Raw genomic sequence first — 23,613 nt, forward strand, 5'->3', positions numbered from 1 at the left:
CTAATCCTTCCCACAAGCGGCGCCAATTGTAGGGACTCAATTTGGATTGACCCTGAGTGATGGGTCCTTAGCCCAATAAGCCCAAACAATAAATTTATAGAGAGTGGGTTGACAGGTCTAGGTGCTGGCCGTCGATCACCATGCAAGAACTTTTCTTATAAAAAATGTTAAGAGTTCCTTTACAAATGGGGGGATGCTCCTCGGCCTGTGGCCGAGGAGGCCTTAATGTTCTTTCTTTTTTCCCCCCCCCCCTCTCTTTGGCTTTACTAGCTTTTCTTTTATAGTTTTCATCTTCCTATCTCCTGCTTCCATCTGTTGATCATCTATTTGCCTTTCTTCTGGTCGTCCGTCCCATCAGAGGCCTTATCGGTACTCAAGTGGTTCACTCTAATCAATGTTATCCTGCCAAGGGGTTACCTCCCCATTAATGTGGCCAGGGGGGTTAGTTGAATGCATTAAATGCGAGAGTGACAGCTTACTTTGGGGTTAGCCTCTCCCCAAAATCACCTTTGTCAGGCCGAGGATAAGGTAGTCCTCGGCGTGGATTGGGAAAATAGACTTTCCCCCTCTTTAGTCCAAAATAGCTTGTGCTCCTCGGCATGGGCCTTGGGCCTGCTAAATGATGGGCCGAGGCTATCAGGCCTATAGGCCCCACAGATACAATTATGGAGGGGAATTGGATCTTAAATACCTCTATTGGAAGTATTATAATGTACCTACCAGTTAAGCTACAAAGTTCGCAGTCAACAAAATTTAAATTAATTGAGAAGATGATCTAAAATATTCAAATACAAAATTGCCAACTAACTCTTTTTGAGTACTACGAGAAATTGTATTTTGACCCCTTCAGTTCAATGTATCAGACCTGGACCTAACTTTTTTTGCTACTTAGCTTGCTTGCTTATTCCTCTTCTTTATTTATTTTATTTTTATGAGTTTCGACGAGTTGAGTAGATGGGTTCAAGTTCAACTGTTCGTCCAATTTTGAACTAATAAATGTCTCCCTTCTCACCCTAGAAAAGTTCTACTATACCTTCAACTGAAACAGACAAAACACTAAAGCCTCCAAGATCTCATTCCTATTGGTAATTCACAACCTCTTCTCTTGTACTATTTCCCTTTCTTTGTAATCTCCAATTCCAAAATTATTATCTCTTACCAAAGATCATCAAGTGCATTGCTTCTCAAAGGAGAAATTCAAGTTTTCACATTGCCAAGTAAGACTCAGTTCTGGAAATAATTTGTGCTTCATCTTATTATTGTTTTCATCAATATTGTTATGACTATGACTATCAATTTCTGCTTCATAACTCAAACCTAATACCTCCACCTTGTAAAGAAGGAAAAGTGTTTTTCTATTATTTACTTTTTTTCCCGTGTACGGAAAAAAAATTGTCGTTCTCAAAGCTGTAATCTATGAACTAAATCATCTTTATACATGCATGCAACAGATCATTTTTTGCTATTCCACTGCAGTTGTTGTACTTGTGGTAATGAAAGCACGCAATGCTCATTTGATCATTTACAAACTAGATACTTCTAACCAATTATGTTAACAAACTTTACAATTAATTTTCATTAGAAAATGAAGACAATTTAAAAAAAAATATAAAAATAAAATAAAAAATAAAATAAAAAAAGAAAGAAAGAAAGAAAAAGAGAAAGAAGAAGAAAGCGATGGCCGTTAAGTCATTAACGCATCACAAGCACAATTCTTCTATAGTTTCACTCTTCCCTCAATAATAGTTGTCAGTTTTTTGACGCATCACCCAGTTCTTCTATAGTTTCTGAATGGTTTTCAATTTATTTTGACTTATCAGCAGAGCACGATGGCCGAGGAAATCGTAGGCAGGGTGATTTCATTTGCTGCTGAGCTGATCGGCGATGCTTGGGTCTGCGTGGAGGAGCTAAGAGGGCTTGGTGAATCATTAACCATGATTCGAGCTGTTTTGACTGATGCCGAGAGAAGACAAGTGAAAGATGAGTCTGTGAAGCTTTGGCTCCAGAAGCTTGAAGATGTTGCTTATGAAGCTGACGATGTGCTGGACGAGTTTGCATACGAGAATCTACGGCAAAAGATAGAAGTTGGAAACAATAGAAAGAGAAAGGTACGTGACATCTGCTCAACCTCCAATCCCTTTTTATTTCGTACCAAGATGGCAAAAAAAATTAAGGCTGTTCAGGAAAAACTAGCAAACGCAAATAAGTTAGCAAATGTGTTTGGACTTGATAGATTATTGTCGGTAGATTCAAATGTTGAGATTATTCCAACTAGAGAGACAGACTCCTTTCTTGATCATTCAGAAGTTGTAGGAAGGAAAACTGAAGTTTCAAAAATAGTGAGCTTGCTGACTAGTGCAACCAATCAACAACTCTCAGTCATTCCTATAGTCGGCATGGCTGGTTTGGGAAAGACAACTTTTGCAAAACTAGTGTACAATCATAAGCTAGTAAAAAAAAATTTTGATAAGACAATATGGGTATGTGTCTCCCAAGATTTCAATGACAAAAATATTTTAAGAAGGATCCTTGAATCCCTTACCAATAACTCAAGTCCTTTAGAAAGTAAGAATGCAATACTTCAAAACCTTCAAAAAGAGTTGCAGGGGAAAAAATATCTTCTCATCCTTGATGATGTATGGAATGAAGACATACTAAAATGGGATACATTAAGGAATTGTTTGTTAGGAATTATGTCAAATACTGGAAATAGTATCATTGTTACAACCCGTAGTGACAAAGTGGCAGAAATCATGGAGACATATCCCCGACATCACTTAGAAAAACTATCCAAGGAAGAATGTTGGTTCATAATCAAGAAAAGAGTATCTTCAATTCCACTAACCCAAGATTTGGAGGCTATTGGAAGGGATATTGCCAAAAAATGTGGAGGGGTCCCATTAGCTGCAAAAGTCCTAGGAGGGATGATGTGTCGTAAAAAGGAGAAAAGTGAATGGTTAGCACTTCTAAACAATGAAATTTTGAATTCTCCACATGGTAATAATGAAATGTTACCAATATTAAAATTGAGCTTTGATCATCTTCCATTACCATCTCTTAAACAATGTTTTGCGTATTGTTCAATTTTTCCTAAAGATTATATGATTTATAAGGAAGAATTAATTGAGCTTTGGATGGCTGAAGGGTTCCTTCAACCATCTCTAGGAAGTCGTTTGGTGATGGAGGATATTGGTAATATGTTTTTTGATATCTTATTAGCAAATTCCTTATTCCAAGATGAGGTAAAGGATAAATATGATAATATTATCATATGCAAGATGCATGATTTGGTACATGATCTAGCTCTCTCAGTATCAAAATCCGAGACCCTAATTTTAAATGAGGATTTTGGAGATGATATCAACCTTGTACGGCATTTGGTGATCCAATCTAATGGCAAAAATATACCAAGAATTTCAAATTTAAAAGATGATGCTTGGAAATTGCGCACATTTATTTCAGAAAATGCTACACTTGGCAACATAGTATTCAATTTTAAATGTTTACGTGTTTTAAAATTACATGGATACAGTATAAAAGAATTGCCAAGTTCAATTGGCCTATTAATACATTTGAGGCTTCTTAGCATCTCAAGTACCTCCATCACAGCATTGCCAAAGGCCATCACCAAGCTCTACAATTTGCAAACTTTAAGAATCAACTTTTGTGGTAATCTCAAAGAGCTTCCGAAAGATCTAAAAAATTTGATTAACTTGAGACATATTTATTTTAATGGTTATAGATCTAGCCAAATGCCTAAAGACTTAGGGCAGTTGACTTGTTTGCAAACTTTGCAATATTTCATTGTGGGTCAAGGCACAGGTTTTCAGATCGAAGAATTGGGATGCTTAAATCAACTAAAAGGAAAATTAGACATTCATAGGCTAGAGCATGTGAAAGATAAAGAAGCCTCAAGAAGTGCAAAATTAGCTGAAAAGACAAAAGTATACAACTTGGGACTTTACTGGAGTGAGGAAAGAGAAGACAACCACAATAATGATGAAGAGGTGTTGGAAGGACTCCAACCTCACCGATATTTGAAGAGCTTAACAATTGATGGTTTTGGAGGGGAGAAATTCCCATCATGGACGTTGACAAGTCATTAGGCAAGGGATGGCTTTTTGCTATATGACAATTTGATTAATATCAAATTAATTGGTTGCAAGAAATGTGAGGTGATGGGACTGACGAAGTTCATAAACTTACTGACGATTCCATCAGCACGGACGATTCCATGCCCAGACTAGGTGAGTCAATCATACTCTTTACTGACGAACATATCCGGACCATTCAATGCAGACAAAACGGTTCGAGAGACAACTGTACAATCCGTTGGAAGGTAATAATGGCACACTAAAGGGCCTCAGGCGTTACGAAGAGGAGCATTAAAGACCTCCATAACTACCCAACGGCTAGAGGCTAGGAAAGGGTATATAAGCCTCCCACATTGCTGAAGAAGAGGTACATACACACAAAAAACTCACTGAGACATTTTCTTGAATTCTTTCCAATTGCATTGTTTAAACATTCTTTTATTAACTTTGGCATCGGAGGCGTCGTGGCAGGCACCACACCGGTGTTCATCTCTGAGGGCTAGAAGGTCGTCTCCGTCCATCGAACAAGCACTGACGAGTTCACACTCATCAGTTTGGCGCCGTCTGTGGGAACCTAGTCTTCACGTTCAAACTCGAAATAGCAGTTTCCTACCCTTGTTCATTTCAGGATGGAGTCCAATCAAGATCCCGCAGCCCTAGTTCAACAAGTCCAGGCACTTGCAGCCACGGTAGAAGAGCTGACTAAGCAAAACCAGGAGATGAAGCAACGACTTCAGCAGGAGGAAAATCGCTTGAGAGGAAATCAAGAAGGTGAAGGGGAAAGTTGCAGAAGAAGCGACCATCGAGGGCCAAATACTCCCGTCGAGCAAAATTCGGACATTCTTCGGGAAATGAGGAGGGAGATGGACGAACTAAGGAATGCCATCAAAGAAAAAACAGATCGAAGCGTGGATCGACTGGTTCGGGCGACGGATTCACCATTCACAACAGTTGTCCTCGACTGCCCAGTGCCTTCAAAGTTCCGGCTACCTCAGCTCGAGCCCTTTGATGGGCTGAAAGACCCCCAAGATCACCTGAATACTTTCAAAACAACCCTGGGGCTTCAACAGCCCCCGGACGAAATACTGTGTCGTTCATTCCCAACAACACTCAAGGGAGCTGCCCGGGAATGGTTCACGAAATTGCCAAGGTCTTCAATCGACACATTTAAGCAGCTGAGCAATGCTTTCCTGCGACATTNAACTTACTGACGATTCCATCAGCACGGACGATTCCATGCCCAGACTAGGTGAGTCAATCATACTCTTTACTGACGAACATATCCGGACCATTCAATGCAGACAAAACGGTTCGAGAGACAACTGTACAATCCGTTGGAAGGTAATAATGGCACACTAAAGGGCCTCAGGCGTTACGAAGAGGAGCATTAAAGACCTCCATAACTACCCAACGGCTAGAGGCTAGGAAAGGGTATATAAGCCTCCCACATTGCTGAAGAAGAGGTACATACACACAAAAAACTCACTGAGACATTTTCTTGAATTCTTTCCAATTGCATTGTTTAAACATTCTTTTATTAACTTTGGCATCGGAGGCGTCGTGGCAGGCACCACACCGGTGTTCATCTCTGAGGGCTAGAAGGTCGTCTCCGTCCATCGAACAAGCACTGACGAGTTCACACTCATCAGTTTGGCGCCGTCTGTGGGAACCTAGTCTTCACGTTCAAACTCGAAATAGCAGTTTCCTACCCTTGTTCATTTCAGGATGGAGTCCAATCAAGATCCCGCAGCCCTAGTTCAACAAGTCCAGGCACTTGCAGCCACGGTAGAAGAGCTGACTAAGCAAAACCAGGAGATGAAGCAACGACTTCAGCAGGAGGAAAATCGCTTGAGAGGAAATCAAGAAGGTGAAGGGGAAAGTTGCAGAAGAAGCGACCATCGAGGGCCAAATACTCCCGTCGAGCAAAATTCGGACATTCTTCGGGAAATGAGGAGGGAGATGGACGAACTAAGGAATGCCATCAAAGAAAAAACAGATCGAAGCGTGGATCGACTGGTTCGGGCGACGGATTCACCATTCACAACAGTTGTCCTCGACTGCCCAGTGCCTTCAAAGTTCCGGCTACCTCAGCTCGAGCCCTTTGATGGGCTGAAAGACCCCCAAGATCACCTGAATACTTTCAAAACAACCCTGGGCTTCAACAGCCCCCGGACGAAATACTGTGTCGTTCATTCCCAACAACACTCAAGGGAGCTGCCCGGGAATGGTTCACGAAATTGCCAAGGTCTTCAATCGACACATTTAAGCAGCTGAGCAATGCTTTCCTGCGACATTTCATTGGAGGGCAACGACCAAAGAGGACCGCGGATCACCTGCTCACCATCAGGCAAGGAGAAAAGGAAACATTGAGGTCGTATGTGAAGCGCTTCACCAGGGAGACATTGGAGGTAGACGAGGCTGACGATATGGTACAGTTGACAACTTTCAAAGCAGGATTGAAGTCTAGGGATCTCGTCAGTTCGCTCGCGAAGAACCCCCCAAAGACGATGGCTGAAATGCTCCTTAAAGCGCAGAAATACATGAACGCCGAGGACGCGTTGGCCGCTATCAGGGACAAGGAGAGAACGGAGGACAAAGAGAAAAGGGAGGACGACCGTAGAGGACAGAAGCGGGATCGTTCGGATCGTCGAAATAATGACGGGGTCAGAAGGAAAGACGATAAAAGTTCACGGACGGTAAAATTCACTCCTCTTGTTATGCCTATTGACAAAATTTTGACACAGATTCAAGATGAACATTACCTCAAATGGCCGCGGCCATTACACTCGTCTCCTAACGTCCGTGACAGAAGTAAGTATTGTCGATTCCACAAAGATCATGGCCATTACACTGAAGACTGTAGGGATCTCAAAGAACAAATAGAGGAGTTGATACGGAAAGGAAAGTTGCAGAAGTTTATAAAGAAGGGAGAATACACAAAATCCGAGGTGAAAACAAGGGCCAACATGAGTCCTCGTCAAAAAGCGGGAGTCATCAGCCCCAACCTTCCCAAAATGTGATCGGGGAAATACAGACGATCTCAGGTGGACCTATCTCAGGGTGTTCGTTCAAATCACTCAAGAAAGCGCACCAACGACAAGTGAATAGCGTCCACATGGAGCCCCCCAAAGCACAGACGAAGTGATCAAGACATGACCTTTAACGAGAACGATGCTCGGGGAGTGAAACAGCCTCACAATGACCCTTTGGTCGTCATGCTAACTATAGAAGGGTTTAACACAAAAAGGGTCCTCGTGGACAACGGCAGTTCCGCTGACATCATTTACTTTCCTGCATTTCAACAATTGAAACTGGACCCAGGAAGGCTGCGTCCATTTGACTCCCCCCTCGTCAGCTTCAGCGGCGAAGAGTGTACCCAAAAGGCATAGTAACACTGGCCGTCACGGTAGGGACATACCCAAGACAATTGACTCGTCATATAGACTTCCTGGTGGTAGATTTCCTTCGTCGTATAACGTCATTATTGGGAGGCCAGCACTCAATAAGTGGAAAGCGTCCACATCTACCTACTGCCTGAAGGTAAAATTCCCAACAGAAAATGGCGTCGGGGAAGTTAGAGGAGACCAAATATTAGCCCGGGAGTGTTACCAGGCTATGTTTGCGGCCAGGGAAAACCAAACGTTGACGATAGAAGAAAAAGAGGAACCAAAGACAGAAGCACTGGAGACAGTAGAGCTGATTGAAGGAGAAGCAGCAAAGACAACCAGGATAGGGACAACCCTCAGTCCTGAGATGAGAGCAAAGCTCATACAGTTCCTTCGGGAGAACTTGGACGTCTTCGCTTGGAGCCATGACGATATGCCAGGCATATCTCCCGAAATCATCCAACACAGGCTGAATGTGGACCCAGGAAGAAAACCCATCAAGCAACGACGAAGAACCTTTGCACCCGAGAGAGACCAAGCTGTCGCTGACGAAGTGAGTAAACTGTTGGCGGCAGGATTCATCAGAGAGGTATATTATCCAGATTGGCTTGCGAACGTCGTCCTAGTGAAGAAAGCCAATGGGAAATGGAGGATGTGCGTGGACTTCACAGACCTAAACAAGGCCTGCCCGAAAGACAGCTTTCCTCTCCCCAGGATAGACCAACTCGTAGACTCTACAGCCGGACACAAGTTACTGACTTTCATGGACGCGTTCTCAGGGTACAACCAGATAAAAATGGCTGACGAGGACCAAGAGAAAACCGCCTTCATTACGAGTCAAGGGCTCTACTGTTACAATGTGATGCCGTTTGGACTGAAGAACGCTGGAGCAACTTACCAGAGATTGGTAAACAAAATGTTCGTTAAGCAGATAGGCAGGAACATGGAGGTGTATGTTGACGACATGCTCGTCAAAAGCAAACAAGAACTTGCACATCTGGACGATCTGAGGGAAACGTTCAAAACACTCAAACAATACCAGATGAAGCTGAACCCTGGTAAATGCGTTTTCGGTGTTGCCTCAGGAAAATTCCTGGGGTTCATGGTGTCCCAAAGAGGAATAGAAGCAAACCCCGAGAAAGTACAGGCGATAATCAAAATGGCATCACCTAAGACCGTCAAGGAGGTCCAGAAGCTCACGGGCCGAGTTGCTGCACTCAACAGATTCGTCTCAAGAGCACGGACAAATGCTTGCCTTTCTTTAAGACCTTGAAGCATGCTTTCGAATGGACTGACGAATGCGAAGCGGCGTTCCAGGAGCTGAAGCTCTACCTCAGCAACCCGCCACTCCTGAGCCCGTCAAAGGAAGGAGAGAACTTGTATTTGTATTTAGCAGTATCATCTACCGCCGTCAGTGCAGCCTTAATTCGAGAAGAAGATAGGAAACAGTTCCAGTTTACTACGTCAGCCAAGCCTTCCAAGGAGCTGAGTTCAGGTACCCGAAGATCGAGAAGATCACATTCGCCTTGATAGTAGCCTCGCGCAAGCTCAGACAATACTTCCAGGCAAATCCGATCTTAGTGATGACGGACCAACCCATCAAAAAGTCAATGAGCAAGCCCGAAGCGGGGAGGAGTGATCCAATGGGCAATTGAACTCAGTCAGTTCGACGTGGAGTACCATCCCAGGACGGCCATTAAAGCACAAGCGCTGGCAGACTTCATCGCCGAGTTTACTTATCCAGACGATTTCAACCATGCCAGCGAAGACGAGGTATGGATAATACAGACTGACGGCTCGTCAGCCCAAAGAGAGGAGGAGTAGGGGTAGTCATAACAACCCCCAACAGAGAAGTATTGAAGTATGGAGTGCAGCTAAAATTCCCGGCCACCAATAACGAGGCTGAATACGAAGGAATCCTGACGGGCCTGAGGCTAGGGAAAGAGCTAGGGGCCAGGAGCTTGTAGGTCCAAAACGACTCAAAGCTAGTAATCGGGCAGGTAAAAGGGAAATACGAAGCAAAAGAAGAACGAATGCAGAAATACCTCAAATTGACGAACCATTTGGCAAAAGAGTTTGAAAAGGTGGAGTTCGTCCAAATTCCGAGAAGCCAGAACAGGGCCGCAGACGAAGTTTCGAAAATAGCCTCGTCTGACGAAGCAGAGTCAAGGATAGACCTAATGATGGAGACGCAGAGAAACCCCAGCATAGAAGAAGTCTTGACATTCGTAGTCCGGGACGAAAGTAGCTGGATGACGCCAATCCTGTCCTTTCTCCAGGAAGGACGGTTGCCCCAGGACACATATGAAGCTAGGAAGATCAAGAAGAGAGCCGCCAGATTCACGATTCTCAATGACACCTTATACAAGAGAGGTTTCTCCATGCCTTACTTGAGATGCGTGGACGAAGGAGATGCGGAATACATCCTGAGGGAAGTGCACGAAGGAATTTGTGGGGACCATGCAGGATCGAGATCCTTGGTGAGAAAGATCATGCAAACAGGATACTTCTGGCCAACCATGCAAGACGACGCAGCAAAGTTTGTCAGAGAATGCGACAAATGCCAAAAAAAAAAAAAAAAAAAAAAAAAAGAATGAAAGTGGTTTATCGAGAAGAGCTCTTTACCTGGACTAACTTATGGACGTGGCCACTAGCGACCGTATTAAAAGGAACCCCAGAGAAGACCTTGAGGTCGTCGGAAGTCACTAGAGTGTGAGCCCTATCGACCGCCAACTTCTCATCGCTCCAAACCGACGAGCGCCCAGCATCCCCTACTTCCTTCTCCTTGTCTTTCCCCGTCAGACGTGGCCTCTTGGCAATGGGCGTGGGAAGCTCTTCCACTGAAGTAGACGGAGAAGCAGTCCTCGTCGTCTCTGTACCGGACAAAAGGGGAGTAGCAGAAGACGGCGGAGTGGCCGACAGACCCTTTCCCACTACGCGCACTGTCTTTTTGCCTATGTTAGACAAGGGCTCGCCCTTCTTCGCCCTCATCTTGGCGTACATGTCCTTGTTAAACTTCGACGTCATCTCTGCCAAAAGAAAAACGTTAGCCACGAAGGAAAGCATAAGGACAGGAAAGGTCGGTACTGACGAAGATGCAACTTACTCTTTTTTCCTTCGATGTCTAGGTTCTTCAGAACAAAAGCAGAAGGCTCAGGCCCGATACAAAAGAACGCAAGAGTTCTGGGATTGACGAGGTCGTCCCAGTTCTCGATCGTCTGCGCGTACTTAATGGACTTCTGTACTCGCTCTCTGTACCTGCTCTTGAGCTTAGGTCGTCTCTTAACTACAAAAAGAAATAAGGACGATGTCAATAGCCATAAACAGAAATGCGACAAAACTCAAAGAAACAAAGTAGAAATGTTGACGCACCTAAAGTCGGGATTTCCCACCGACGACGTAACACCGGGAGATCACCCCAAACCTCCCCCGAAGGCGTCTCAAAATCGTCCCCAGATACATAAAAGAATCTGGATTTCCAGTACCTGAATGACGAAGGTAATTTCTTGACGATCCTAGTCCCCCTCTCCCAAGGCACTAACTCATAATACCCATACTCCTTCGACGCCTTCAAACGATACAAATACACCAATTCGTCTACCCTAATCATATCCCCGTCGTTGGCTGCCAGCCATATCCCCATACAGCTGACTAGAATTCTCCAGGAGTTGGGCATAAGCTGCCCCGGAACGATGCCAAAATAATGCAATAGCTCCATCAGGAAGGGGTGGACGGGGAACCTCAACCCACAAATAAAGGCAGCCTCGTAGAAGCAAACCTCACCAGGGAAGAAGTGACACGCCCGATCCTCCACACCGGGAAGACGAACCCTAACCCTATCAGGAAACTGAAATCTATCCTTAAATCTTGCCAGCGTGTCGGCATCTAGCCCACACGCCTCACCCTGGGCATAAAAAGCCCTAACCTCTCGAGAGCCCGAAGCGGCTGTATCTTCGTCCACCGGACCACCGTTGGACGACAGTCCGGTCTCAAGCTCACTCGACCTAACCTCCGACATATCCACTCGCACCCCAACCTCGTCCCTAAACCAATCCAAAGACCGACGAAGCAAAGGCACCAGATTGGCCAAAGCAACACTTAAACAGTTACCCTCAAAAACAAAGTCCTCAATGTTCGAGGAAACCCCCAAAAATCCACCTAGCCGAGCAAAAAGAAACGAAATTGAGGGACAAGCTACCCTAACCTCTGAACTACTGAGCATGAAAAACCCAGAAAACACAACAGCAAACTAAACCCCCATAAAAACACACAACAACAACCAAACAAAAAGAAGAAGAATAGAATCAGAACCAAGGCAGTAACAAAACAGGGAAGCAAGACACTGAAAAATAAACATACCTTGAGGAAGCAAGCACTACCAAAAGAGGAGGAACCACCACGCCGGTTGCTGGTTCGCAGAAAGAAGGCAGAAAGAGTTCACCGGAGAAGAAGAGCAAATGATTAGAAAACTTTTTGAAAAAAGAGAATGTGAGCAAAGGAAGATTTTGAACTTAGGCCTTGGAAAACTGAAAAACCAGCGGGAAGTCCAATAGTCCCACCAAATCAAAGCATTAACTGCACCTACCAGCACGTGCCACGTGTGCCACGATTTGCGAAGCGCCGCCGCTTTGTATTTACTGCGGATCGAAATCCCAAACGACACCCAGACTCTTCGCATTCTATGATCGTCATCTCAATGACGAACACAGAATCGGGGGGCAACTGATGGGACTGACGAAGTTCATGAACTTACTGACGATTCCATCAGCACGGACGATTCCATGCCCAGACTAGGTGAGTCAATCATACTCTTTACTGACGAACATATCCGGACCATTCAATGCAGACAAAACGGTTCGAGAGACAACTGTACAATCCGTTGGAAGGTAATAATGGCACACTAAAGGGCCTCAGGCGTTACGAAGAGGAGCATTAAAGACCTCCATAACTACCCAACGGCTAGAGGCCAGGAAAGGGTATATAAGCCTCCCACATTGCTGAAGAAGAGGTACATACACACAAAAAACTCACTGAGACATTTTCTTGAATTCTTTCCAATTGCATTGTTTAAACATTCTTTTATTAACTTTGGCATCGGAGGCGTCGTGGCAGGCACCACACCGGTGTTCATCTCTGAGGGCTGGAAGGTCGTCTCCGTCCATCGAACAAGCACTGACGAGTTCACACTCATCATGAGGTTCTTCCCACTCTCGGGCTTCTACCTTGTCTTAGGGATCTTGTAATAAGTGGTATGGATAATGTAAGATCTATAGGAACTGAGTTTTACGGCAACTATAATGATGGTGGTTACCACAAAATATTGTTCCCATGTTTGAAAAGTCTTCAATTGTGGTCGATGCGAAATCTAGTTGAATGGACGGATGCGATGGAGCCAACAACAACGGGAATAGTGTTTCCTTGCCTTAAGAATTTGACCATTCGTAACTGTAAGCAACTGAAAAGTGCTCCATGTCATTTTCCTTCTCTTGAGGAATTAGATATTTCCCAAGCCAGTAGCACGACATTTGAAAAAATTAGCAGCAAGCTTACCACACTAACGTACCTCCGTATTTCGGGAATTTCAGAACTTGCTTCTTTGCCAGAGCAGTTATTGAAAAATAATTCGAGTCTAATGTCTTTGAGGATATGGAGTTGTGATGATTTGGTATCCCTATCACCACACGAGTATGTATGGGGCTTCTACACTTCTCTTCGGTCACTGGAAATATCAGACTCTGAGAAATTTAGTTATTTGCCGGATGGACTGCACACCCTTCGTTCCCTTGAGGAATTTAGAGTAAGCAATTGTCCTAATCTGAGATCAGAGTGGTAAGTTCTCTCATATTGAATTAAAGGTGCGGCGTACGTTACTTCTTCGACCTCTAGCGATGTCGTGTAGTGATGAAGTTCTACCAACTTCTCTAATTTGGTGAGCGATGTCGTGTAATACAAAATCAATGTGGTAAGTCCATCTCCTATTCTTCCTCTTCACTTTCAAAAATTTAGGTTATATGATGGTTGTTATCCAATTGGGGGGCTGAAATGTATTTATTTGACACACAAGTTCAGGTATTTAAATTTCTCCTTTTGTCCGAGGCATTATTTCTTTTCCAACATAACAAAATGCTAGCGTAATTCTTTGTTTATAATTCTTAAATTCAAAATTTCTTTGTTTTTAATACTTAAAAAAAAAAAAAAGTGAGTTTGTAAATCTTGGTAGCGTTGCATCTATTTTGTGTTCATTTTCTAATATATGTAGTGTATATTGTTCATGGCAATGTATCAAAATATTTCAAAATTTTTAGGCCACTAGTGGTACCTAGCATTTCTTTGATATAAGAGTTAATGGTAGCTTCTGATTTGGCAGAGGATTCTTCGCCATTCTAGCCCCGGTTTTCAATCAGCCAAACTTTGACACCTAAGCACATTCTTAGTTGGAGTCATATTTTGAGGATCTTTACGCTGCACATATGAGGCGTCAATGGTAGCTTCTGATTTGGCACAGGGCTAACTTTTTCTCTCTTCAACATCTGAATTTTGGGTAAAAGAATGCTGCTTTCAGGGAACAAAGGAAGAGGACCAATCCCTTACTAAAGAGATGCTCTCTGGAGTTCTTTCTGGTGGTCGATAGTTTGGTAGAAGTTATTGCCATGTTATGCTCACTTTACAGTAAAAGCGAGTATTGCTTGTTGGTTGCTGTCAGAATGGTTAACGATTGCACAGAGTCTAATGGGGTGTGAATTTAATTACTATCATGATTGAAGTTAATCAAAATTAGTGAGTTCCCCCAAAATTTCATCTTCTTTTCCTCTGATATCACCCTTTTAACAAAATCTACCCCTCTTGATTTCATTAATTCATCTACTATTTACTGAATTTGTTGATATATTGACAGTAAAATTGGCAGTGTGGTTGGAAAACCTTTTCTCTCTTCAACATTGGTTACTTATTTGGATGAAAGTGGATGCCATGTATTGGCTCACCAATTTGCTACACCTATTTATTCAGTACTGCCTCAAGTTAAACGATAGAAGTGCTGAGAGTATCAGCCAATTCTGGTCCAATAACAGGGAATGGATTAAAGAGGAAGCTGTTTGAAGTTAACACATATTATTACAACAATGTGTGTGGTCAGTTATCTTAAACTTAATCCTCTTCTCTTCTCTTGCACTCTACTTTAAATCAACTAATTACATTCATAATTTCCCTAATGTCTTCCTTTCTTTGCTTTCCTCTGATCTTTTTTAATCTATCTCTTATTTATTAATTAAATATATTGCCTTGATGTGCAGGCCAAATTCTATTATTTTCAGTTGGAAGAACAATTAATTAATTTTATGGAGTTTAATAGAAGTTTGTCAAAGGTGGTAAGTTTTTCTCACTTCTTCTCATTTATGAAATATTTTTTTCAATCCAAATAATATACTATTCATTCCAAAGATCCTCTCTTCACTATCACTTTTTCTACAACATTCTCTAACTTTTTACTTAGAAAAAGATGAAGAAAAAATTTTCCAAATATTTTTATGAATTTATTTTGGCATGACTAGTGTTGGTTGTATTCTATTAGTCAACAAGTCCAAGAACACATGAAATCTCATTTTGTTCATATCCCAACAATTGAGACCACCATTTTGTAATAATGGAATACAATTTGGTCTTGAAGGTAATTAAACTTAGCAAATCATCACCAACGTCATCTTTTTTCTTTGTTTTTTCTAAATAAAATTGTTGACGTGTTTTGTCTCTCTTATGAATCTGGTAAAATTTTGTGTTCTTTATTCAGCCATTTAATCATTGACAACCAAGGGTGTGAATATATTAAATTTTCCCTATAGAAAAACTTAAATCTAGGTTATTAAATTGAGCATTTGAGATTTTTTTTTTTTTAAAAAAAAAGTTTTACTCAATGCACAAAGCTTCCACTTTTTGTGATTCCCAAACATTGAACTCATGACCTATTGCTTTTGGTGAAAGGCACTTGTCATCCCACCAAGACTCAACCTCTTAGCATTTGAGATTTCAATATCATATAAAGTTCCTTATTCATGATGGGTTCAAATTTTGAAGAACTGGAAGCTTTATACTCTTCCATACGTTAATTACAATAAACTAGACTAGTGATTTAGCTCAATAAAGTAAATGCCAAATTATTGGATATTAATCCCAGGCCAGACATTAATAACAATAAACTAAGGAATCATTTGTGCTTAGTTCATGTGCTGTCCAATGTTTTCATTTGAGAAGGTTATTCAGAATAATAATTATATATTATAATTGTTTTAACTTTTATCTATTGCTGATGGTCCTAGGGGAAGATTCTATTTAGGAGCAGCATATAGGAATTATGTGATTGCACAAAGCTGATGCATGTGCACCCACACAATGCCTCACCACATTATTACATCATCAAGAGGAAGGATGTGGAAAATGTAATGCCTCAGTTTTTCTAGTAGCATCTTGAAGTTTATGTGAAATCAGGAAAGGCGGGTGGTAAGTCCATCCAAAACTGACTTTCTACTCTCTCTCTTCTCTAATACTAGTTTTTTTTTTTTAAAAAAAAAAAAAAAAAAAAAAAAACATATTAGAATAAAATAGAGGATTTTTATTCATAAATTATTTGCTATTTCTTACATAGCATTTTACTTTCTTCAAGTTTTTCACATAATTTGGGCATAATGTTTCTATAGGAAGACGTGGTACTTTCAACTTGGGTCCTCTAACGGGCAAACAGGTTTGGGTACTTCAGCTGTCTAAGTCTCTTTATTGTGAAGGTTTTGTTATTTTCTTTTTTCTTGCCCTTCCCTCAACATAATAGAATGCATAAAAATGGGTTTTTGTTTATTTTATTTTATTTTATTTTAAAATTATTATAATAATGCTTGCATAAGTGTCATCGAGAAAGTTTTAATTCCCACAAAATTATTTTTATTTTTCCAATATTATATGTTCTTGAGCTTTATCCAATCATTAGGGTTTCTAATATACTTTTTAATAACTTGATCAATAATTGCTCTCTTTTCTGAAAAGTTAGAATGCACTGAGCATAATAAACATAATGCTAGAATTTTGAAATACAATTAAGGATCAGTAATTACCAAGCACCTATGTCATATTCAAAAATGAAAAATAGACTCTTTACATCAATACTTTCCTTAATGTGCTCTTCTTGATGAAGGCAAAGGCAGGGAAAAGATGAAATATGAGATTTCCTGCTGAACTTAGTCAGGGCAGTAAGGATAGGAACCATTCATTTTCTTCCCCTACTTATTATAAATTCCTTCAAAATTTTATGGTGAGTAAATGTCATTTCATCTTTGTTATATTGATACCTATTTATATCATCAGTTGGAGTCACTAAATGTTAATGATGTTGGAACCTTTCTAGAGTGGTAGGTGATGTTGAATAGAGCTCGTTAGAAGTCAATGTGTGGGAAATTCAAGACGTAGAAAAGTACTATTAGAAGTCATCAGAGATCACGGCAAAATTGCGTGAAATTTGGTGACATGAAGGGAAATGGTGTTGGGAGTAAAACTCATAGCCTTCAGCCACAATCGAACGTGCTTTTCGGGTAAATACTTTCGTAAAGCCCTTTGAATTTATGAATTCAAGGAACCCTTCATGGATTTGAGGTTCTCATCCAGGAGCTAACGTGTTTAATTTCTTTTCATTCAAAAAGTAACGTATTTGTTTTCTTGTAGCTTCTGCAACAATAGTGGGGCAGCTTCATATCTTTTCAAGAAATGAAACCCAAGAACAAGAATGCACTACCTTCCAGTAAAGAAAGGTGTGATCCCTCTCAATTGAAACCTAAGTGGAAGATTTGGCACAATGGTTGAGGATTTATTTTAACTTATAATCTTGTGAAGCCTTAGATTACAGACAAAAGATCAGTCATAATCCAAAAATCACAAATGGCGGACTTACAAATTGATTCCAATGCTTTTTTTTTTTTTCCTCTCACTAAAATTTGCGAGTTCTCTTCTTCTCTTCTATTGTCTCTCTTCCAAAAAAATTTATTATCAATATTTTTTTTCTTTCCTATTCTCAACTTTGTATACTATTCACTAAAATTGTTATTCTTTTCAAATTCATTATTTCTTTATATTTCAGTGGAAAATTGACTGCAATAGGGAGTGTTGATGACCTTGTTCTGTTATATGGAATTCTTCATAATCAAGTACACATTTTTTAATTTTCTATTTTCCATGTTTTTCATTTTGAAACTTTTTTCTTTTCCATTTCTAACAAGATACATGGATTTATTCCTGGATTACAGATTGTGAAATCTAAGTTTTCCCTATTAATTAAGATTCTCATATCCAGACAATGGAAAACAAAACCTTCCCATATCCTTGTTAGATTCTCTTCAGAGTTTCAAAAGTAAATGCTCTTAATACTAACCCTGCATTGTGGTGTCATCTGAGTTTGGTGAAATAATTTGGATCCATATAAGAAAGAAAAATTAGTTGATGTATTCTTAGTGGAGCCTTTTAATTTTTTTAAAGGATGTCCGACATTTCAGGCTACACACAAATCAAACATTATGTGTGCCTAAGCTCAAGTTGCTGCCTCATCTACTTCAACAATCGCAAGTGAGATATTTGAAATCAAAAAGAGTAAACAATAGTGGATGACTTTCCACTATAGTTGCAAAACCTTTATTTGGTTGATGAGATGTCTATAAACAGTTGCAAGAAGCTGAGATATCTACCAGCTACAGATGATGCCATACTAGTAATCCTTCATTTCCCAAATAGAGGTTATGTACTTCAGCATAGATTGATCAAGATTGCCCATGTTCCAATTATCTAGACAAACTTATGACTCCTATGCTAAGCTCAAAGAATCTAAAATTGGTATTTTTGCTCAAATGTCCTTAGGTTTAATATATCACTTTGAATGGACTAGCTTATGCACTTAACTTTTAATTTCCATAATTTTTGTTCAAAATTGTGTGCTCATATAGAGTAGCACATTTTTCTGCATAGCATTCTTAGATCTTCAAATTTTCCATCCAACAACAAAAATCAATTATTTTTGTTTGAGCAATCAATTCTAAACTTCTTGAGATTATTTGTGTCTGTGTGTGTGCGCGTGTGTGTGTTCTGGTGTACCAACAATGCATTGATTAGGGCTCTTTAGTTACTATTACATTGTCTTCATTGTTAAGTTTTCACTAACCAGTTTTGGATTAAATAGGTCTCTTTCATTATTCATATTTCAAGCTTCTCTAAAGTTAATTAATGTTCCGAATTCATCTGAAGTTAGTTTTAAACATGTGAAATACTCAGAGACAAATTATTTATTCTATTTTAAACAGATTTGTAGATGAACTTAAAGTCCGGTTTGCTGTATAGTGTGCACTATGAGGAAGTATAACTTGAGATTCAAATCAAATTAAATGAGAAGGTTAACATCTTTTTTTCTTTTGAGATCAAATTATAATGTTGGGTAAGCTGTTTTACTCATCATTGGATTACTTCATAATTGCAGTTACATTTATTCTCAAGCTAAGCTAATTTTACTATCTTCAGTTTTCTTTCTTTTTTACTTTTTCCTAAAAGACTTCTGGTTGTAGGTTAGTTGGAACCGTGACTTGAATGTGCCTGCAAGGGATATATTAGGTATCACTTCGACAATGCATCAAGTAAAGCCTAGGCTTTCCCAACATTTACACTTTTCACCAAGTTTGCTTCTATCTCTTATATATATAATTAGAAATAACTCCTTTTTTTTTTCTTGGAATATACAGGATTCCTGACAATTTGTCTGTTGTTCAAATCCTATGTTATGGTTTCCTAACTTAAAGTCTTTGTTGCAGTGACTTTAGCAATTTTCTAGATTATGAGGTACACATCAAGGATTACCCTTACATACTGATTATGATCATATATATCTTGTTTTGAATGTTCAAATTTTAGTACTAACTAATCAATGGCATAAACTATGATATCCGGTCCTCAGACGTTTGCAAAAAATTGAAGAACCCAATTAAGAAGAGCAACTTGAAACTCAAATTTGATGCTTTTTTTTTTTTTTGTCTAAGATCAAGTTATGCTCTAAGATATACATCTGGTGCCTTGCCATCTTGCAAACTTGATTGATTGTTAAAATCATTTCACATATAATCCCAGCTACAAATCTCTGCAAAGAGCATATAATAGTAAGCTTCAATTAATGGATTTTCAAATTTCTTTTTCAGTGTTCTCTTCTTGTCAGTCTTGTTGTCTTAACTAAGAGGCCAACCTGTTTGGGTGCTTCACTTCATATCCCTGTATGTAGGGTAACAGCCTACAGATTGCAGACAAGGCAATGGACATAAGTCTCTGTAAGCTGAATTTTGTTTGTAATTATTCATTTAATACAATATGGCTTAAAAATTAATTTGTATTACTCTGAAATAAGATTGAAAACTTCTATCAATGTTCTACCAAAAAAAAAAAAAAACTTTTATCAATGAAATCTTCTTTAAATAAAAATCTAAAATATCGTAGCTATGCTTTTTATCCAATTTGAATTGTATTTCCTACACTAAAATCCCCGTTGTCAGTGATAAGTTGAAACAAGATACAATGCAGTTTTCTTGCCATAGAATTATGATTATTTTGTGAGAATTTGCAAACTGATTTGAAAAAATTGAGGGAGGCATCACAAATTTAGGGAAAAAGTTAAAACATACAGGTATGAATGCTCAATCAATGGTTACATAAGTTAATTTTGCAGTCTACCCAGAAAAGAACCAGGGATAGTAGCTAATTGCTAATCAAGGTTGAACAAATTTGTGCTTAGTCAATACTTCCAGCTTTAAGCTTTACTATTGCTCACTGTAATGCATTTTATTGTGATGCATATAACCCACTGGAGAATGTAATTCTATTCTTGTTGCGACTGAATCATGTTGAATGTTTGTTTATGCAGGTCTGAAAAGCTGACAGTTTTTTACTTAAATGGGTAAATATGAAGTCCACTTCCAGAAGGGAATAGTTAAAAGCGCTGGAGACTCACTCTTTAGTGCCATTCTAGTTTTCGATTCCCTGGGCTGGTATCTTGGAAAACATCAAAAGGTAATGCCAATTGCATCAGAATGTGAAGTGTGCTGATCAGCGGAGACATCATTGCTGCTTGTATTTAAGACTCCAATCTTGATAATAGGTGACCTCATCTGCCGCGACAATAGAATGTCTTCTCTAAGAACTGACTTTATATACTGAAGGTATACCTTTTGTCATTTTTACTTACAGTCTTGTCATAGTTACTAATAAAAGAACTCCTAGTGAGTGTTATTTTAATGTCTTTTCTTTTGTCATTCAATTTAACATTGTCATTGTAGGATACAAAGAAATCTCTTTTGTGTGTTTTTGTGTACCTTGTGCTGTTATCTGTAAAATAATTTACTATATCTATAGAATAATTTAGCATGATTCATCACCACTTTCCCAATTAGGTGTTTTTATAAGGTCTAAACTGGGTTGTTCAGCATTCCCTTTATATTCTTGAGTTCCTTACAAACTATAGTTGTTCAGTCTTTTGTTTAATACTTATGCTGCCATGTGTAGGCATTGAAATTTATTTTCGACCTACAGCCAAAACAAGGGAGATATGGCAAGCTACAATGATCCATATTGCCCAAGAAGGTGGCTGCTTTGTTCTATCTTCGAACCAATTCTGCAGAAAGGGAAGACTATCCGCTGTCAACAGAAACGTATGTCAATACAATAAGAAGTATTGCAAGTAGTGTTATTTTATTATCATCCAGTTGTGACCATTCTGGCTGAACGTAATTTCCAAGGGAGTCTCTCATCTGAAACAATCTTTTCCTCTCTTGATGCTCCAGAACATGGAGGATGTTTGAGCAAAGCTAGATTTTAGTGGAAATAGGCATAAGTGGGACCAAACTCAGTCAATCTGACTCTGAATATACCCAATCCAATTTCTTTTACAACTTCTGTGAAAGCGGAAGTTCTTGATGAGCTGCAATTATGACTTAGTTGTGTAAAAAGTTATTAAATAAATTTCTTCTAGTAATCTAGGCTTTGTATATATCTTTTTTCATGTTTAGAGGTGTACAGAGGTTAGATAGTGTCCATGATTTGTCCAACACATTTTGAAGAAATTAAATATTTGTATAGATTTTCCTGTACGGTTCATGAATACTAAATGAACTTTCATATGTATACTAAAATGATGCTGCATCTTCCCCCTTAGTAAATTTCTTTCAAAAATATTAGGTATCTGAAAGGGTACTTATGAATGCCAGGCTACAATTTTACGAAAAAAATGCGTCTCTATTGTTGTAGTTAGGTCAGAGATACTGGTTCTTACTTGGTTTCCTAGTCCCTAGATATTGTGGTGCTCTTACTTCCTTCCAGTATAATAACAATGCTCATTATTAAAACCTAGGCCTCTTCATCCGAAAGTGATAAAAGAATAATTCAAAGAAGTGAAATGTAGATGCTCATCATGGTGGCCAAAAGAAAAATAAAAATTGCTGCAAGAACATAATTCACCTAAGCGTACTTGTCTATGTTACTGTCATACAAGAAGTATTTGTATGAGAGAAACTTTGCTTAATTAATAGTAAAACTTCAAAGAATTATAAACACAACTTATTCCTAATAACAGACATCATTCTAATGCAAACTGAGCAGGGATTAACGCAACTTGAGCTGCCATAAGGGATGTGGTAAGCATTCATCAATTTTCATGTTACTAATTAGTTGATTAAATTATTATTAATATTTTCCCCAAGAAAATTTATTTATTTTAATATCTAGGTAGAGAGAGAGAGAGAGAGAGAGAGAGAGGGCTCATGGGTTAACCAAAACTCATATTGATATATATATATATATATAATAGATAGAATAGAATTTCATCTTATGGATTCTACTCTATATTGATTTATATGTATTTTTAAATTAGGACACCAATTAGTTTATGATATAGTCGGGGTTTGAGTCTTAGATTTCTTATTCGATAAGAAGATATTTTACCAATTAAGCTAATTGGAACCTACAACTATATTGAATTTTCATAGAACTAAAAAATAGTGACTTGTTTAAATTTAGATACTTTTTATTTGAATCAATATTTTAAATTACATTTTGATCTGGCTGTTCCAGTTGGAATACCATGTTCTAATATATAAACTGATACACTAAACCCTTATTTCATCTTGGTCCAAATTCTGGCCTATATTGGCCATTTCAACAAAATTTTGGCATTTTGGGCGGAATATGCATTTAAGAATTGTAATTGCTTTTGTGGCTTTTTTACTTATAAATAAATAAATAAATAAAACCCACTTTTCTGATTTTTTATAATCTTTTTTGGTAAGTTTAATCATGTGTGAGATTATTTTATTAATTTTAAAAACAATAATATGTATGAGATTTCATTAACTTTTAATATGTTTAATTATGTAAAAGAGTTTATGTACCTTAATTTGTTTTTTTTTTTTAATATTTCTTTGATGAAGTTGGCTAATTAGGATGACATTAATTATGAAATATTGAACTTTTTATGTATAATTATATTATAAAACAGTATTCCACATTACTAGATTTTCTCTCAAAAAAAGAAGAAAGAAGTCGCGTTCCACAGAGGATCTTTCATTTTCTGGGACAAATATGTTGTTGTTTTGTCCCTTTTGGAATTCCGAAATTCTCCATAGTTCAATTTTTCTCTATTAGTATTCAAAGAAACAATTATCACGTTGTATAGAACATGGCACATGATAAAAAGCAAAAAATAGGAATAAAATTGGGTTGGGTTGTAACTTGTACAATTCATTGCCCAGACCAATTCTTTCTTCTCTTGTCCAAATTCCTAGTCTGGCCATTTAGCTAGTTTGGTCCATGGTACATGCTTATGCGATTGCAGGTTCCATGAAGCTAGGCGATTGCAGCCTCATTTTCATAAAGCTGGGCTCAATTGGTCCAAGTCTGGGCCGAATCACCTCTAGTTCATTTAGAATCAGGTTCCTCATACAGCACACACTGTACACACCATACACCTGCAAATCCTTTTTCTCTTCCATTATACTCTTTTTTTTTTGGCTGAGACTCTTCTATTATACTCTTACATTCTTTATTTTCTCCTAGTTTCTTTCTCTGGCTCTTCTTCTCAAAAA

General features: G+C 39.0%; 1 protein-coding gene across 1 annotated transcript; it reads left to right on the forward strand.

Annotated features, from left to right (window-relative positions):
• Positions 1-962: 962 nt before the first annotated feature.
• LOC111984254 (putative disease resistance protein RGA4) lies at positions 963-21,693 on the forward strand. The gene is made up of 17 exons (XM_065774967.1): positions 963-1,217; positions 1,824-4,175; positions 12,678-13,442; positions 13,848-14,257; positions 14,376-14,610; positions 14,773-14,847; positions 15,793-15,973; positions 16,171-16,775; positions 16,869-17,052; positions 17,183-17,268; positions 18,805-18,935; positions 19,063-19,131; positions 19,237-19,333; positions 19,687-19,812; positions 20,403-20,697; positions 21,041-21,186; positions 21,319-21,693. The coding sequence occupies exon 2, from the start codon at positions 1,830-1,832 to the stop codon at positions 4,104-4,106; it is 2,277 nt and encodes a 758-aa protein (XP_065631039.1). The 5' UTR covers positions 963-1,217; positions 1,824-1,829; the 3' UTR covers positions 4,107-4,175; positions 12,678-13,442; positions 13,848-14,257; positions 14,376-14,610; positions 14,773-14,847; positions 15,793-15,973; positions 16,171-16,775; positions 16,869-17,052; positions 17,183-17,268; positions 18,805-18,935; positions 19,063-19,131; positions 19,237-19,333; positions 19,687-19,812; positions 20,403-20,697; positions 21,041-21,186; positions 21,319-21,693.
• The last annotated feature ends 1,920 nt before the right edge of the window (positions 21,694-23,613 follow it).

The sequence above is a fragment of the Quercus suber genome, unplaced genomic scaffold (genome assembly GCF_002906115.3).
Source record: "Quercus suber isolate HL8 unplaced genomic scaffold, Cork oak 2.0 scaffold_102, whole genome shotgun sequence".
Classification (NCBI taxonomy): domain Eukaryota; kingdom Viridiplantae; phylum Streptophyta; class Magnoliopsida; order Fagales; family Fagaceae; genus Quercus; species Quercus suber.